This window comes from Rana temporaria, chromosome 6, assembly GCF_905171775.1.
Source record: "Rana temporaria chromosome 6, aRanTem1.1, whole genome shotgun sequence".
Taxonomy (NCBI): domain Eukaryota; kingdom Metazoa; phylum Chordata; class Amphibia; order Anura; family Ranidae; genus Rana; species Rana temporaria.
Window position 1 is genome coordinate 37,551,636 of NC_053494.1, and position 19,323 is coordinate 37,570,958.

Here is a 19,323-nt window from a genome sequence, read left to right on the forward strand (position 1 = left end):
ACTGAGGCTATAGGCTTAGGTCGGATAAAGATGCGTCCTTGCTGGGGAGGCTTGGCATGCGCTCCACCTCTCACTGCTGAGAACCAGCTGGACCGGAAGATGCTGTGCGTGCTCACGTACCGCCTCAACGTACGTTTCGTTTATGTCGTCATCAGGACACCAGAAAATTGCATTTGAAAGACCGCTGGGCAAATACAGTGTGACATAAAATATTGCAGCAATTGCCATTTTATTTCCTAGGGTATCTTTTAAAAAATATATATAATGTTTGGGGGTGCCAAGTAATTTTCTAGCAAAAATTATTGATTTTAACTTGAGAAACAAGTGTCAGAAAAAGATTTAGACTTTAAGTGGTTAAACTTTCTGCATTTACACACAGAAGTTTGATCGAAGAAGGAAGTTAGTTACAATGGGCCATATTCTCAAATAATTTACGCAGGCGTATCAGCAGATACGCCGACGTAAGTCCGATCCTATGTTTAAGTGTATTCTCAAACTGAGATACACTTAAACATGCCTAAGATACGACGGCCTGCGCCGTTGTATCTTAGGCTGCAATATTTACGCTGACCGCTAGGTGGCGGTCAGCGTAGAATATGCAAATGACTAGTCACGCCGATTCTCTAACGTACGCTTGCCCGCCGTAGTGTTTTAACGTCGTTTCCGTAAGCGATACGCGGCGTAAAGATAAAGATGCCCCCTAGGTGGCGTACTCAATGTTAAGTATGGCCGTCAATCCCGCGTCGAAATTTGAAAATTTAACGTCGTTTGCGTAAGTCGTCTGTGAATGGCGCTGGACGCCATTTACGTTACAGTCAAAAAATGTACCCGACGGAGCATGCGCATTACGATCGGCGCGGGAGCGCGCCTAATTTAAATGATCCACGCCCCCTACCAGGATCATTTGAATTAGGAGGGCTTGCGCGGGTGGACTTTACGCGACGCCGCCGCAAGTTTACAGGTAAGTGGTTTGGGAATCAGGCACTTGCCACTTAAACTTGCGGCGGCGTAACGTAAAGGACATACGTTCCGCCGCCTCAGATCTATAAGAATATGCCCCAATGTTTCATGTTACAAACTTGGCAGACTGCCCGGATATTTTCTTTTGACAGCTGATAAGTCTCTCCACTTGTTATATCAAAGAATCGGCAAACTCTGCATTGGAGATGGGGGGTTGAATCGAGATCACGATTTTTTAACGATTAATTATGCAGCTCTAATGAACAGCATGTAATACACCATTGTATTTATAGTTTTTTTGATGTGGGCTTAATGGCATTTTAAGGGGGTGACTGTGGCCAGCCAAGAGGACATTTCATATTTCTTCACATGCACCTCCAAGTCCGAGCCATGGGGGCATAGCACACAAAGCTTCCTTTATAGGAAGGGCTGTGCTTTTGTGATGGCGTAAAGCAATGTGGCTCTTTTTCATTGTTGTCCTTTTAAAACCAGCGTCCCTTTGATGTCTTCGGCGAATGTCCAGCCTATAATAATGCCCACAGCTATTTTGGCAGCGAATCGGTTTCTGAATATTTAAAGTACGCAAGTAAAAAAACTGCATTGCGGGCATTGAGGTTTTGATATGCTCGCCATGGTTACACACAGCAGATGGCAGCTGTATCGGTGCCAGTTATATATATTTGTTTCGTTATTTATTTTTGGTCTTTTTTTTTTCTGCAGTGACATTTTGCATAAAATATGTCTTGGTCCCCAGGGGGGCAGCTTACATTTGTAATAAATGTGTTTTGATAGGAGGCATTATGTGTAGAGGAGGAGGAGGTGGAGGGAGGGGGGGAATTCATATATTTAAGCCGCCTAATCCGGCAGGTTTTCCTGGCAGCTCGGAAGTGTCTTTAAAAGAACCCCTAAATACAAAAAACATTCATGCTCAGATTATAAATGGGTACTGGGGAAATGGCAGATGGTCCCTCCAAACCATAACTCTCAATTTGAGACGTCCCCAGAACATCCACTGACACCCGATCTCATCGGTCCCCCTTATGCTCCGATTCGGCAGACGGAGCAATATCCTATTTTTACTTCCGTCTGCAGAGCGGATCGGGTGAACACGGACAGACGGTCCGTGTTCATCTGATCCCCCCCCATAGGGGAGATCTGACAGGGCGGTCCCTGCACAGTGTGCAGAGACAGACCTGTCATCTGCCGGCTCAGCGGGGATCAACGGAGCGATCTCCGCTGAGCAAGCGGATGAGAAAGGTACGGATCCTCACGGGATCCATACATCTGAAAAGGGGCCTTAGGCTGGGTTCACAGTCGAGAATGCATGCAAATTTGTGCGCTTTCTCATTGGGCACAGAAATGCACTGCCCTTTAGCAGACACACGGCGGGGCCATACATTTTTAATGGCACCTCCACACATCTGCCAATGTACGTGGCACATTTTTTGAAAAGAGTCAGGGACTTCTCTTCTGTGTTTCTCGCACATAGGGCTGCCTATTGAAATGAATGGGCTGCCCTACACCTGACGCACATAAGCACAATGGAAATGTGTGTGTGTGTGTGTGTGTGTGTGCGCAGTTGCACCTGTAGGCAGGGCAGGACTTAGGGTGGTGGGGCCACTGGGCTTAATAATTGAAGGGGCCCCCTGGAGCAGAGAGGTGGGGGCTGGGTTGTTGCCGCCGACCGATCATACTTGTTGAGCGGGGGGGATCCGCCGACTGACCGATCGACTTCAGTAATTTTGGGGCCCCTTAAACAGTTGCAGTGAAGTTGTTGAGGAGGGCTGGGGGCTGCCGAGAATTACATCCATCCGCCGAAGTTGTTGAGCGAGGGGGGGTGCAGAAATTGGCGCGAACGGGGATTGCCGCGAAATTGCGGGAGGGGGTTGCCGTGACTGCCGCGAAATTGCGGGAGGGGGTTGCCGTGACTGCCGCGAAATTGCAGGAGGGGGTTGCCGTGACTGCCACGAAATTGCGGGAGGGGGTTGCCGTGACTGCCGCGAAATTGCGGGAGGGGGTTGCCGTGACTGCCGCGAAATTGCAGGAGGGGGTTGCCGTGACTGCCACGAAATTGCGGGAGGGGGTTGCCGTGACTGCCGCGAAATTGCGGGAGGGGGTTGCCGTGACTGCCACGAAATTGCAGGAGGGGGTTGCCGTGACTGCCGCCAAATTGTAGGAGGGGGTTGCCACGAAATTCCGGGAGGGGGTTGCTGCGATTGCCGCGAAATTACAGGAGGGGGTTTGCCGCAAAATTACGGGAGGGGGTTGCTGCGAAATTACGGGAGGGGGTTGCCGTGACTGCCACGAAATTACGGGAGGGGGGTTGCCGCGAAATTACGGGAGGGGGCTGCCGTGACTGCCGCGAAATTGCGGGAGGGGGTAGCCGCGAAATTGCGGGAGGGGGTTGCCGTGACTGCCACGAAATTGCGGGAGGGGGTTGCTGCGATTGCCGCGAAATTACGGGAGGGGGTTTTCCGCAAAATTGCGGGAGGAGGTTGCCGCGATTGGGCCCGGGGGCCCATGGGCTTGAGCCCAGTCAAGCCCAATGGTAAGTCCGACCCTGCCTGTAGGTGTGAACCTAGCATTAGAGCAGTGGTCTCCAAGGCCAGATATGGCCCCTCGTTTTTATTTGGCCTTGGGGTACCGTTTTCATCCACTGATACCAAAAACAGGAGTTCTTATTTCTGAACATCCATTTGATTTTCGATGAAAAACGTCAGACGGAAGTGTATGCCCTATCAGACTTTTTCCATCGGAAATTCCGTCTGACTTAGAAAGAGAATATGTTCTCTTTTTTTTCTGGTGGAAATTCCGTTCGTCTGTATGGAAAAAAACATGCATGCTCGGAAACAATTTGGCGCATGCTCAGAAGCATTGAACTTCATTTTTCTAGGCTTGTCATAGTGTTGTACGTCACCGCGTTTTTGACGGTCGGAATTTGGTGTGTATGCAAGACAGCTTGAGCGGAAAATCCAATCTGAGTTTATTCTGACGGAAAAAAACGGTCGTGTGCACGCGGCATTACAGTTGTTGCCTACGGCTTTCCTTCGCATATAAAAATGTCTTCGCTGTAGTTTCTCCTCACCCCGGTAAAGTCAGAATCTACACCGTAGGAAGTCCCTGTAGCTTTGCTTTACCTTTGCCCTGAAGCTTTGAGGTTTTTTTTTTTCCCAACTTGGCTTTGAGCTTAAAGCTCTTGAAAGTGTCTAATCCTCATTATGAATTCAGCGACAGGCTCGCTGTACTTTGAAGTGTCTTCAGTCTTTTGTTCCATCCTGGGTGCCTGTGTAGAGGCTTCCATAGAGTGCAGATTACATGAGGCAAATAGCGCGGGGGGGGGGGGGGGACCGGGAACCATTCCCACCAACTTACATAAAGGCAAAGAAGTTAAAGAAAGTTCAGCCTACATTTGGGTGAAGGAGACACATCTGTTAAAGTTGAACTGCAGCCTTAGGCCCCTTTCACACGATAGGACCGCTCAGATCCACCTGTCGGTTTTGACTGCGGACCTGAACGGCCGCTCCATGCAGTCCTATGGAGCGTCGGATGTCAGCGGAGACATGTCCGCTGACATCCAACCCGATCTGCCAAAATCAGAATGATGGCGATACGTCGCCATCCGTCCATGGCGGATCTGATCAGGTAAGATCTGACGAAAATGGACATGCTGTCCGTTTTCATCAGATCTCTCCATAGGAGACAGCGGCGCTACACAAGTCCCTCCCCCGCTCAGTGAACACAGAGGGACTTGTCATCCGCCGGCTCAGCGGAGATCAACGGAGAGATCTCCCGTAGGGGCGTAGTCCACCTCGTGTGGAAGAGGCCTTAACCTCAGGGTTGTACAGGTTGCTCTCCTGTACTCAGATTGCTTACTCTGTTTTCACTGCACACTGTAAGCTTGTTACAGTGTTCCTTGGAAACTCCAGCATGTCGGAGCCGGGCTCATTTCCTGGCTGGTGAACATCCAGAATCATCTAGTGCTTTCCACCCCAATTGACCCGTCCCTGGCCTGCCACTTTTATTTATTGAATTTCAGTTCTACCTTTTGGATCTCAGTTTTATCTAGATCAGTGATGGTGAAACCCTGGCACCCCAGATGTTTGGGAACTACATTTTCCACGATGCTCAACTGCACTGCAGTGTGGTTGAGCTTCATGGGAAATGTAGTTTCAAAACATCTGGGGTGCCAGGGTTCGCCATCACTGATCTAGAGCATGGGTGTCAACCTGCAGCCCTCCAACTTTTGCAGAACTACAACTCCCAACATGCCTCTGCCTTTGGGTGTCATGCTTGCAACTGTCAGCCTTACAATGCCTCATAAGTCCTGTAGTTCTGCAACAGCTGGAGGGCCACAGGTTGGATACCCATGATCTAGAGCAGGGGTCTCCAAACTTTCTAAACAAAGGGCCATTATAGGCCCGGATTCACATACATCGGCACATATTTATGCCGGCGTAGCGTATCTAATATATACGCTACGCCGGCGCTGCGCACAGAGGCAAGCACTGGATTCACAAAGCACTCGCTGTTAACGCTGGATTTTCTCAGCATAAGCCAGCGTAGGTGGAAGTGGGCGTGAGCCATGCTAATGAGGCGTGACCCCATGTAAATGAATGACTGAGCGTCATAAAGTTACAAATAACGTACGGCGCATGCGCCGTCCCGTGGACGCATCCCAGTGCGCTTGCTCAGAATCATGTCGAAACAACTGCCTAAGATACGTCGAATCTCTGCCTACGACGTGAACGTAACCTACGCCCAGCCCTATTCACGTACTACGTAAACAACGTAAAATTCGACGGCTGTGTTCCCTGGTCCATACCTTTGCATGAGTTGCGCCTCCTATATGGGGAATAACTTTACGCCAGACGTAGGACTTACGCAAAGCGCGTATATTATGCGCCGGGCGCAAGTACGTTCGTGAATCGGCGTATCTCCCTCATTTGCATAGGAAATTAATGGGAGTACCACTTTCGGCCAGCGTAAATATGCGCAAATGATACGCCGGCGTAGGAAAGTTACGTCGGTTGGATGAAGCCTATTTTCAGGCGTATCTCAGATTGTGGGCACGGCGCACAGATACGACGGCGCATAGATAGACTTACGCGGCGTATCTCGAAATACGTTGGCGTAAGTGTTTCGTGAATCCGGGCCATACTGTCCTTCAGACTTTAAGGGGGCCGGATTGTGGCCAGTTTGAGTAGAAAATGCCCTGGCCGCTATTGGAGTAAACCCTGCCCTATCTTTGGTATTAGTGTGGGAGGGGGATATTGCCCCATTGTTGGTATCATGGAAAGGAATAGTGTCCTATCATTGGTGTCAGTGGGAAGAATAAGCCTCAACATTGGTGTCAGTGGGAAGAATAGTGCCCCTATAATAGTATCAGTGGAAAGAATAGTGCCCCTTCAATAGTATCAGAGGAAAGAATAGTGCCCCATGATTGGTGTCAGTGGGAGGAATAGTACCCCATCATTGGTGGCAGTGGGGGGAATAGTACCCTATCATTGGTGTTGGAGGAATAGTACCCCATTATTGGTGGCAGTGGAGGGGGATAGTACCACATCATTGGTGTCAGTGGGAAGGAATAGTACCCCATACTTGGTGTCAGTGGGAGGAATAGTACCCCATACTTGGTGTCAGTGGGAGGAATAGTGCCCCATCATTAGAGGGAGGATAAGTACCATATTCTTGGTATCCATGACAGGAATTATGGCATATTGGAGTCGGTGGGAGGAAAGGTGCCTTGTTCCCAAAGGGCCACATTCAGCCACTAGGCCGCAGTTTGGAGACCACTCACTGATCTAGAGGCTTAAACCCTGTACACACAGGCCAAATGCTGCGCGACATCGGCCTGTTCAATAAAAACTGTCCGATGTTCAGCCCGTGTGTATGCCGGCTGGCTTCTGTCTGTCCCCTGTCCTCCTGTCAGAACACAATAGCTCAGCGTGGGAGATCACTGTACTAACGTCAGATCGTTAGTACACCGGCTCCGGCCGCAGCTGACAGTTTATTTTTTTAAACCTGCTGGGTTGAACAGATAAAAACTTGGCGTGTACCAGGCTTTAGCATCGCATGTGGATTTTACCTAGGGCTGTCTGCATGCAAATCCAGTCTGCCTAGAAACGCTCACTTCTCCAGCTGACATCCACCAATGCATTTGTTTTATGAGGCTTTTGCATGACATGCTAACTGGATTTGGCACTTGCTTAGACTGTCATACAGGGGCCTTTTAAAGTGATTGTAAACATTCAGTTTAAAATTGAAATGAAAGACAAAACATTTGTATATAGATATAGAGATTATATAAAATCTAACATTATTATTACCTTTTTTCCCTCTTTTAGAAGTGGTCACATTCCCTCTGCTCCCTCTGTTCTTAGCTGCATAGGAGCTAGGGGGAGGAGAAGCAACAGGGCACTGAGCTTCCCAATGAGAGGCTATGCAAAGGGGGTGTGTCAGGACAAGTCTGATCATTGGAGAGTTAGAACTGACCACGATGTGCTCTCCTGCTTAGTGTGGTCAGTTTTTAATAGGAAAGCAGGGGGACTGGCAGGAACACCAGGGATTTCACATAAGGGAAGCAATACAAAGAGAACAGGATACTTTCATACAAGTGCATGTTACAGCAGGTACATCCAGAATATGAAATGCTGGGGTAACAAACACTTATATTGTACTTTAAAGGAATACAGCGGTTTCTTCCCTCCACCCTTAGACTGAAGACTGGACAGTGAAAGAGCAGCTGGAGGCCAATGAGGTCATTCCTCTGCTCATTGTCTGCACAGAGCCGCCCCGATCCTCCTCTTCTGTGGTCCCCCGTCAGTGCTCCTTCTCTTTGGTGCATGCGCCCATAGAAACCCGCTTTCAGAATTTTAGGAGACCGTGTGTCACCCAAACACAACAGAACAATAAACTTCACGAAGCACAGATTTATAATGCCACCTATATCACAAATACAAAATCATTTAGGTAAGTCGGACTGTTTTAGATTAGCAAAAGGGGATCGTTTTCCCTGCTGTGCTCCTACGTGAGTCGCAGTGCCAATCAGCGTGATGTATTGGAGGGAACGGGCACACGGTGTAAACGTCTTACAAGTCAGTAAAAGTCTGTGGGTGAAGATTTTTATTGAGCTGTCATTGCAAGCAAAGTAGGTGAAAAGGGATAACTGGTGGAGTTTAACACGGAAGATCCTGACAGTTTTTCGAGGACTTTTGAGCAACATTTGTCAAGTTTCTCTGTAGGCATGATTGGATGCACTGGGCATATTTTTTCTAAATATTAGGAAAATCTACCTGTGTATCTACCTGACAGTCTTTGGTGTCATAGCCATTGGGGTTGATTTACTAAAACTGGAGAGTGCAAAATCTCTGGTGCAGCGGTCTGTGGTAGCCAATCGGCTTCTAAGGCTTCTATTGTCAAAAACTGTCTTTTTTTTTTTTTTTTTTACACTTTTTTTTTTTTTTTCATTCACATAGGGGAGAGTCGGGATCTGGGGGGCCCTTGCCTGCAGACCCCCACAACCATTGGTCAGGGTTATGGGAAGAGGCCCCTACGGCGTGGTGTTTTTTATAATATATTTTTTGGCATGTAATTCCTCTTAAAATCTGTACTAGATCCAGAAGGGCCTGGTATGGATTAGATGGGCTGGCAACGTTGTTTTGTTTTGACATTCCACGGTCATCGCAGCTGATGAGTCATCCATTGTTAAAGCAGTAGTAAACCACTGGAAAAAAAAAAAAAAACACCCCTACAAGATAATGGCATTATGTGCATGCTACTATACTTGCCTTAGGCTGCATTCACACCTGAGCGTTTTGTCGCCTGAAGCGCGACGCTCAAATACGCTAGAGGGGAAAAAAATACATTATTCCCTATGGAGATGGTTCACATCTGCACGCCAATACGCCTGACGCCGAACGGCTGAAGCTCAAACAAGTTCCGGACCCTTTTTTGTCGCGCGTATCGGGCGGTTTGGGCGTATTTGAGCGTTTCCATTTCCCATAGAAAGTAATAGAAACGCTCGATTCAAGCGACGAGCGCGACAACGAGCGTTTGCTACGGGCGTTTCGTCGCTTTAATCAATAGAACTTTTCACCCAGGCAGAAGATTAAAAAAATCTACCAACATAGCAACAAGTGATGAAAAGATGATAATTTTTCCTATTGGCTAAAATAAAAAACGTCGAAGTACAAAAACGTCGGACGACGCTGTATGCAAACGCATGAATACGCGCGACAAAACGCCGGAAAAAACGACCGAACGACCGGCGCTCATGTGTGAATGCAGCCTTAGAACAAAGCCCCCACAGCAGTCAGCTGACATGTTCCCTCAAGCATTTCTTCCCGGTTCGCAGGCTCCGCCGCTGTGAATGGCTGGAGCCGCGATGACGTCATTACCGCGCATGCACATGGGAGCCCTTGGTTCCGGTAAGAAGCTCTAAATTTCTAGCACGATACACCGGACCTTTAGAGCGCATGCGCCGCTGATGTCAGTGGCTGCATGCAGGGTGAATCTCTTAAACGGTGTACATTTTAGGAGACATTTATTTCACCTACAGGTAAGCCTTATTATAGGCTTACCTGTAGGCAGGGGCAGACTGACCATGCCACTAGGGGGCCCCATCAGGGTTGCCAGCCTCAGTAAAACCAAGGACAGTATGTTAAAATCTGTGTTTTAAAAAAAATCCCAAGATTATAGCTGTTTGTTTGTGAATGAATGAATGAAAAACTTATATAGCGCGGCACATGCAAACTGAATCGCCTCTGGGCGCTAGTTGTTCGTGTCCATGTGTATATTGTGTGGCCCCATGATCTCCTATTGCCCGGGGGCCCCATGAGTTGTTAGTCCGCCCCTGCCTGTAGGTAGAGATCCCAAAGCGGGGTATACAACTGCTTTAAGAACGTGGTGGCTGGCTTCCCAGCCTACTCCTTAATAGGGATGAGCTCCGGTGTGTTCGCACACTCCACGTGCAGAGCCCCCCAGGAAGTCTGCACGGCGCTGCGCTAATCACAGGCAGGGAGACATTGTTTTGATGCGCAGCTGCAGAGATCGGGAAATGTCTCCCTGCCTGTGGTTAGCGCAGCGCCATGCCGACTTCCTGGCGGACTCCGCATGTGGAGTGTGCGAACACGCCGGAGCTCATCCGTAATGCTCAACAACCATTTAATGTTGGCAGAAAACACTGGACACAATGTACTAATGCTTCACAACCACATGCTGGTGCAGTTGCAGCGTTTTACTATAGACTTGAATGGAAGGCATTGAAAGGCTTCAAACGCCTCCAGACTCGACACGAGGCTTCAATTTTGAAGTAAACAGACACTAATGCTTCATGTTTTGATAATGTGAACAGCACTGTGTGCTATCCATTGTATAATTTTCATAAGCATTTGAGGGACATTAAAAATGCCCACTCTCAATGCCAGTGTGAACTTCGCCCAACTTCAGGTTGTTGAATTAAGCTTTGACAATAATCCCTGGAAGCTGATTGGCTGATTTTGTTCTCTCCAGTTTTAGTAAATCATCCCCATAGGCCCAGATTCACAAAGCACTTACGCCGACGTATAACAAGATAAGCCGATGTAAGTGCAAATGTGCGCCGTCGTATCTGTGCGCCGGACCCACAAACTAAGATGCGCCTAAAAACAGGCTTCATCCCGCCGACGTAACTTGCCTACACCGGCGTAGGGTGGGCGCACATTTAGGCTGGACGCATGGTGGCGCTCCCATTGATTAGCCATTCAAATATGCAAATGAGTGAAATACGGCGATTCACGAACATACGTGCACCCGACGCAGTGCGCATAAGTTTTACGTCCGGCGTAAAGTTATTCCCCATAAAGGAGGTGCAACCCAGCAGCAGACATGCAAAGGTCTGCACCAGGAAACACAAGCTGGTGTATTTTACGCTGGACGTGTCTGGCTGGGCGTAGGTTACGTTCACGCCGTACACAGTGATCCGACGTAGTTTAGGCAGTTGTTCCGACGTGGTTGTGAGCATGCGCAGGGGGATGCGTCCACGTCTCGGTGCATGCGCAGTTCGTGATACGTATCTGTCTGGCGCTCGGCCCATCATTTGCATGGGGTCACGCCTCATTTGCATGGCTCACGCCCACTTCAACCTACGCGGGCGTACGCCTTCGAAACCCAGTGCAGCGTTGGGAGCACTGGCTTGGTGAATTCCATGCTTGCCTCGCTGCGCTGCGTTGCGCTGGCATAACGTACATTGTTTGCGCTATAGTGGCGTAATGTGCGCCCGCTCTCTGTGAATCTGGGCCATAGTGTCCTTACACCTGTGCAATATCAAAGACCTTGTCTACAGGGGGCAAGGAGTCATCTACTGAGATGGTAAGGTACTCCTGGTGGCAAAAAAAAGGCTTGCACCACTGACTCCTAATTTCAATAAACTGTAGAAATACAAAATTAAAATAATTAAAATGAATAACATAGTTTGGTTATATTCTTTTTTTATCATTTCCTTTTTGCAGCGTATGTTTCCTCGGAGTCATGGCACTGATTGTAAGCTGGGCATCCATGGGTGTGGAGCTTGCGGTGGCTGTGGTGAGTACAGTGCGCCATCTATTTACCTCTTGGTAGTTGATTGCAACAGTAATATTTTGGGTCACACAAATAATAAAATAATTGGTTATAGATGGGCGAGTACTATTTGAATGTGTTTGTTGAGGCGCATGTATATACAGTGGCAAGAAAAAAAAAGTATGTGATACCCTTTGAATTAACTTGTTTTCTTGGCTCTTCGCCCATTCTGAATGCGCCCATAGCAAGCCGCTTGCAATGGGGACACTGGTGTGGGCTCAATCCCAAGCTGGGCTGTGTGCGTCTATTGACACACACAACGAGGCTCGGCCACCACCCCCTGCTCCCTCCTGACTGGGTTTGATTGACAGCAGCGGTAGCCAATAACTTCAACTGCTGCCTCCATGTCCAGTGATGGGAGAGAGAGCAAAATGCTGGTTTGAGATCTGGCTAGGTAATGAGTTAATCACAGAAGGTTTTGGTAAGGTTTTTCTGTAAGGTGCCTTTACCACCACTTTTAGCTGATAAAACACAAACCATTCTAATTTCTCATGTCTTTATTAAAGCGGAGTTCCACCCTAAAAGCAAACTTTTTATGAACAGTTTGCCTTTAATGTAAAAAAAAAAAAAAATCTTAAATTTTTTTTTTACTCACTTTTATATGGCTGTTACTTGGCATATTTTGTAATCTGCCTAGTTCCTAGCCCAAGGTGGTAGAACTTCCTGTCCTAAAACCCCATTGCCTCCTGGGAAATGACACTCACTTCCCAGGAGTCTCTGGGCATTACTGTGCCTAAAAATCCCAGCATGCACTTCTCGGAAAATCCAGGAAGAAACATGAACTGGGCTTCATAATGCCCACAGATATGATGGAAACGGCCACAAGATCCCTGAGATGATATCGGGTATGTTTTTTCAACTGTTTATATACCGATTGTGCTTTATTTATATGTTTTAATGAATATTCATAATAATGTAATTGAGATTGCAAAAAAAATAAAAAATGTATGCCTGGAACCCCGCTTTAAACACTCACAGTGCTGGATGAAAAAGTAAGTGAACCCATAGTCTAACTACTTCAACTAAAGCTAATTGGAGTCAGTAGTTTCAACACCTGAAGTCTAACTAATGGTATGAGTTTGGAGTTGTGGTTTAGCGCGAAAAGACACTCAAACATTTTAAGATTTCTGTTCAAAAGAAGCATTCGCTCATGTGGGTCGTGCCTCGCAAAAAGAAGCTCTCTGAAGACAAATGATCAAGATTAGCCGATCTGGATAAGGCTGGAAAAAGATACAAAGCAATCTCAAAGTGTTTAAGCATTCATCAGTCGACAGCTAGACTAATTGGCTATAAATGAGACAATTTAGTATGGGGACTACCCTTCCTAAATGTGGGCACCCAACCAAGATGACTCCCATGGCACAACATGTCCTCAATGCGGTAAAGAAGAACCCACGAGTAACGGCAAAATACTTTTACTGGAACTGGCCAACATCCTTGTTCATAAAGCCCTGTACACACGATCCGAAAATCGTACGAAAAATGCGGCTTTCGAAACGATTGTACGATAATGGGATCGTTCGTACAGAGCTTCTGAGAGCCGATCAGGACTGTTCAATCTGATTTTATTCTATCGGACATGCACAGAATTTTTTTTTACAACACATGACATCACTTCCGATTTTTTTATTCTGCCGTACGAGAATTTTCGTGACTTTAGTAAACTCATCAGATTCGACGTGAGATTAGCATACAAAAAAAACGGACGATCATTCGTCCGATAATCAGATCGTGTGTACTGGGCATTGGTCTACCATATGTAAGTCTTTGACCAGGTCGGGTGTCCAAGGCAAAACACCACGGAGGAACCTCTTCTCCAAAAAACTTTCCTGCGCTCCTAATGTTTGCCCAAGAGCACCTTGGCAAACTGGGAATAATACCTATGGCGAAAAAGGGCACATCAAACCAACATCAAAACATCATCCCAACTGTGAAGTATGGTTGAGGGAACATCAAGATGAGGGCTTGCTTCACTGCTTCAGAGCCTAGACCACTTGTTTTTCATCAAGAGGAAAATGAATTTCCAAGTGTTATGCCCCATACACACAAGCGGTTTTCCTGTCGGGGGGGGGGGGGGGGGGGCAATGGTTTTCCCGACGGAATTCCTCTCAAGCCTGCCTTGCATACACACGGTCACACAAAAGTTCTCTGAACTTTCGAGTGTTAAGAACGCGGTGACGTACAACACTACAACGAGGCGAGAAAAAGAAGTTCAATGCTTCCGAGCATGTGTCGAATTGTTTCCGAGGTTGCCTTTTTTTTTCCGTCGGAATTCCATACAGACGAAAGATTTTTCCAGCTAGGATTTTTTTCTGACGGGGGGGAAAAAAGAGATCTGCTCTTTTTTTTTTCCTCTGCAGTTTTCCTGTAGTCAAAAGTCCGATGGAGCATACACACGGTTGGGATTCCTGGCCAAAAGCCCTCTTCTGAGTTTGGCCGACGGGAAAACCGGTCATGTGTGCGGGGCATATGTCTGTTAGATGTACTAGCAGATTTAAATACAGTAACAAATTAAAACCAAACTCCACATGACACTTTATAAGCCGTTACAGAAAACAATTTTTTTCCCTTTTGGGATATAGGTTCAGATACTGATGTAATTTGGCAGCATATTAATCACAATACATTTGTGTACATTTTCCATTTTTGCTATGGCAGATTGCACCATTTTTGTCACAACACAAATCCATATTGCCACATACCAATGACCTATATTTCAACTGCTGGGCTTTCCTAATCTGTTGTTCCTTCAACTTTAAGGGCTGCAGCGATTTCTGCATGGATCCGGACACCTTTATCACCAAAATAGTCGAAGAAAAATCTGTGCTGAGTGCTGGTAAGGATTTTATTCCCCTCCTGTGGCCACTGATTGTAACCTCTCATTGAGTTGATATGAATGAAGTTCAGGCATTTATTCATGTAACAATACCTCTAAAATTCTGATAACTTCGGAGGATTTTTTTTTTTTTTATTAACTGTGGGGCAGTTTTAATGAATGTCAGCGACTTTACATAGGACCCTTTGTCAAGGAATTCTCTCCTTCCTCTGATTACCCAAAGCCTTATGGCCACAGTGTAAAGACGCCTGGTAATCTCCCCACTGAACTCCCCGATATAAACGGTGAGTGTCTGGCTAAGCTTGGTTCTGCCCCCACAAAATTAAAATAACCTCTTTGGGTGGAGTTGTCTTTTAAACATTGGAGCAATTGGCATGAGCAATTTTAGGCTTCATGTACACAGGCAGCTCCTTGCAGCTCTTTTTTTTTTTTTGGCCAAAGCTCCTAAACGCAACTCCATAAAATCCTATGGCCCATATTCTCAAAGACTTACGACGTCGTATCTCCAGATATGCCGTCATAAGTCCGAATGGGCGCCGTCGTATCTATGCGCCTGATTCATAGAATCAGTTACGCATAAATTCTGCCAAGATACGAGCGGCATAAGTCTCCTACGCCATTGTATCTTGGGTGCATATTTACGCTGGCCGCTAGGTGGCGCTTCGGTTGATTTCCGCGTCGAATATGTAAATGAGCAAGATACGCCGATTCACGAACGTACGTACGCCCGTCGCAATTAGTTACGCCGTTTACGTAAGACATTTGCCGGCGTAAAGATAAAGCTGGTCTCTAGGTGGCACAGCCCATGCAAGGTATGGACGTCGGAACAAGCGTATCTTTTTACGTCGTTTGCGTAAGTCATACGTGAATGGGGCTGTGCGTAGGTTATGTTCACGTCACAGGCATTGAGCCGGCGTATCTTTGGGCGTAAATACGACGTGATACTAAGCATGCGCCGTTCGTTCGGCCATGCATCTACATGGGGTCACACTAAATTTAAATGCAACACGCCCACGACCTGCCTACTTTGAAATACGCGAGCTTACGCCGGCCCATTTACGCTATGCCGCCGTAACTTAGGACGCAAGTGCTTTGTGAATACAGCACTTGCCTCTCTAAGTTGCGGCGGCGTAGCGTAAATAAGAACCGCTGTAAAAGCGCAATGCGTTTTTACATTTTCTTACAGACTCAGTTAGGGTACTCTAGTGTACATGTAGCCTTATACTAACTACACAAATTTTTGAAAGGTAAAATATTGTTGGTCAACCTAAGAGAACAGTATCCTAATTAACCCCCTCTCTGGAATAATAATATAAACCCCCTTTCAACTGATTGCTTGGTAAAAAAAAAAAAGAAGCTGCGGTCATGTGACACTCTGGTCCCACATCTTCCTTTGTTTACTTCCGGTGGGTTGCTTCTTTGGGGGGTCCACGCCACTTGAAGCCTTTTTCCTGCCCAGCCGTGGTGTCCTCTCAGGATCCAAAAAAGGAGTGATGTCATTAGAGGGGACTGGCAGTCTCGGGTGCAAGCGCAGCACTGAATCGGCAGTCCCCTGTATTCAGAAATGGCGATAAGGGACATGGACAGTGGACTTAGGAGGTGAGTATCTTGCTTCACCAGGTAATAAAAACAAAAAGCCTTGCAGGATGGGTTAGAAGGAGTGGAAGGGTAGCGGAAGTTAATTATTATTTTGCCTGAAACGGGGCTTTTGAGTAAAAAAAAAATCCACCTTCAAATGTAAAAAGTGCAAAAATATACTCTAACATTTGTGCAAACATTCATATAGTGTATGTATCATAAATAGTAAATGGTCTAAGAATATTTAAATCGTCCTAGTAAATCCGGAGTTAACACGCCAGTCACCTGTCTTTAAAATCAGAATAAGCCTTTAGCTGTAGAACACCCTCTGGGGCCACGTCTTACCTTTTGTAGCACCCTTGTCCTACCACAGTATAGTGCTCAGTGACCCAGGAATGTTTTGAAAAACCTAAGCGCTGTCATGGGAAGGGGTGCCAAGCCATATGCAAACCCTGACTTTGAGGAAGTCAACCTTTCCTTATGGTCTTTGCAGGGGCTGTATTGGCACATAGAGGGTGAAGGCACAGAGGCCTGTTATTGGTAAGACGTGGTCTGTTGTGCAGCTGGAGGCTTGATTTAAGCTGATGTGACAGGTGTGCTTTGAGTGTTAGACCGGCAGTAATTGCATAGTAACAAGAAGCAAACGATGGAGTACAGCAGAGAGCAACACAGTTATTAATACTTATCTTAAGATTATATGGAGCATGTTTTTTTGTTCCATGATATCTTTGAACAACATAATTGAATTGTTTTTTAAAATTAAAGTTTTACTACTCCCAGCACACCAAACCATACCACGCCGACCACTACTCCCAGCACACCAAACCATACCACGCCGACCACTACTCCCAGCACACCAAACCATACCACGCTGACCACTACTTCCAGCACTGACAACTGCATAGATGGGGGGCCTGGATGGTCGTTGTGCCTTTATCTTTTATAAAGGCACAATGACCATCCAGGCCCCCCATCTATGCAGTAGTCAGTACATCCTTATATATACTATATACATTTAACAAGAAATGTCACACGGGGTAATGTTTGGTCAACAAAAGTCCACGTGATCTAGCAATTTGCAGGATTTCGTTCCAGAGCAGATGGGTCAGTCTGGGGTCTACGAGCTGTGTTAAGGAGAGAAAGAAGGAAAAGAATAAAAGGCATGAGTAAGAAGGAAGAGTAGAGGGGGAAAAAAAAGTAAATGAGGTAAACATGGGCACAACGTAGTTTTCCAACCCCAGTACCAAGGTGTGACTTGGCAATAGGGTTCCACTTTATTATATGTCTTGGTGTGCAGGGATTGCTTGGTGTGCTGGGAGTATTGGTCAGCGTATTATGGCTTGGTGTGCTGGGAGTAGTGGTCAGCATGGTATGGTATGGCTTGGTGTGCTGGGAGTAGTCATCAGTGTGGTATGGCTTGGTGTGCTGGGAGTAGTGGTCAGCATGGTATGGTATGGCTTGGTGTGCTGGGAGTAGTCATCAGTGTGGTATGGCTTGGTGTGCTGGGAGTAGTGGTCAGTGTGGTATGGCTTGGTGTGCTGGGAGTAGTGGTCAGCATGGTATGGTATGGCTTGGTGTGCTGGGAGTAGTCATCAGTGTGGTATGGCTTGGTGTGCTGGGATTAGTGGTCAGTGTGGTATGGCTTGGTGTGCTGGGAGTAGTGGTCAGTGTGGTATGGCTTGGTGTGCTGGGAGTAGTGGTCAGCATGGTATGGTATGGCTTGGTGTGCTGGGAGTAGTCATCAGTGTGGTATGGCTTGGTGTGCTGGGAGTAGTGGTCAGTGTGGTATGGCTTGGTGTGCTGGGAGTAGTGGTCAGCATGGTATGGTATGGCTTGGTGTGCTGGGAGTAGTCATCAGTGTGGTATGGCTTGGTGTGCTGGGAGTAGTGGTCAGTGTGGTATGGCTTGGTGTGCTGGGAGTAGTGGTCAGTGTGGTATGGCTTGGTGTGCTGGGAGTAGTGGTCAGTGTGGTATGGCTTGGTGTGCTGGGAGTAGTGGTCAGTGTGGTATGGCTTGGTGTGCTGGGAGTAGTGGTCAGTGTGGTATGGCTTGGTGTGCTGGGAGTAGTGGTCAGTGTGGTATGGCTTGGTGTGCTGGGAGTAGTCATCAGTGTGGTATGGCTTGGTGTGCTGGGAGTAGTGGTCAGTGTGGTATGGCTTGGTGTGCTGGGAGTAGTGGTCAGCATGGTATGGTATGGCTTGGTGTGCTGGGAGTAGTCATCAGTGTGGTATGGCTTGGTGTGCTGGGAGTAGTGGTCAGTGTGGTATGGCTTGGTGTGCTGGGAGTAGTGGTCAGTGTGGTATGGCTTGGTGTGCTGGGAGTAGTGGTCAGTGTGGTATGGCTTGGTGTGCTGGGAGTAGTGGTCAGTGTGGTATGGCTTGGTGTGCTGGGAGTAGTGGTCAGTGTGGTATGGCTTGGTGTGCTGGGAGTAGTGGTCAGTGTGGTATGGCTTGGTGTGCTGGGAGTAGTGGTCAGTGTGGTATGGCTTGGTGTGCTGGGAGTAGTGGTCAGTGTGGTATGGCTTGTTCTGCTGGGAGCAGTGATTAGTACAGAAGTGCTGCCTCAAATAACAAGTGGCAGAGTTAAGTGGGGTACCAACTATGAGAAAATCGGGCGAACAATTGGCTGGTTTTCCTCGGTGTTTCACAGCAAGTGGGAATCGAGGATGGAAATAATGTAGGAAAATTCTAATACGACAAAGGCTTATTTTTATTATTTTTCTGATCATGTCTTTTCGTATCTAATATTTTATGTACGAAAAACGATGCACATTAAACGAAAATCGTTTTGTCTGTTCATTTTTTTGGGCATTTGTCCCTTCAGTATTTTTCATTTGCAAAGTCGGAATCGGATGTCAAAAGTTGTGCACTGTTGTGTATCAGAATATCGAACGATCGTGCCTCGTACGGAATTTTTCTCCCGATGTTCTCATAGTGTGTATGGGGCTTTAGTAAGTGAAAAGATGGAAGCCAGAGTGTTATGATGAGAGCCAGGAAAGTAGCATTTGCTGACTAATGGTAGCCTGGATGTAGAGTATGCATACCATACATTCATTCTATGAATTCATCATATTATCTTCTCTAATAGCCAAGCTTCTCGATATCTAAATGTTAGATTTTGGGTCCTTCTGCTCCCAGTACCCAGTATGATTATAAAGCAACCTAATCTTTGTATATGTTTGTTCTGTGAAGGGTTAAGCCTCGTACATACGCTCGGCTTACTCGGCAAGAACCAGCAAGAAAATTGCTGGCAGAGCTTTCTTGCCGAGTATACCGAGCGTGTGTACGAGGCTTTCAGGATTCTCGACAAGAAAACTGCTCAGAATCTAAACGAGAAAAATAAAGAACATGTTC

General features: G+C 46.9%; 1 protein-coding gene across 6 annotated transcripts in view; it reads left to right on the forward strand.

Moving 5' to 3' along the window:
- TTYH3 (tweety family member 3) overlaps window positions 1-19,323 on the forward strand; it is a 204,516-nt gene that overhangs the window by 117,723 nt on the left and 67,470 nt on the right. For all 6 annotated transcript variants that reach the window (XM_040356673.1, XM_040356670.1, XM_040356671.1 and 3 more), the window contains exons 6-7: window positions 11,448-11,520; window positions 14,317-14,392. In XM_040356673.1, the coding sequence (XP_040212607.1) occupies window positions 11,448-11,520; window positions 14,317-14,392 (149 nt within the window). The remainder of the gene's footprint in view (window positions 1-11,447; window positions 11,521-14,316; window positions 14,393-19,323) is intronic.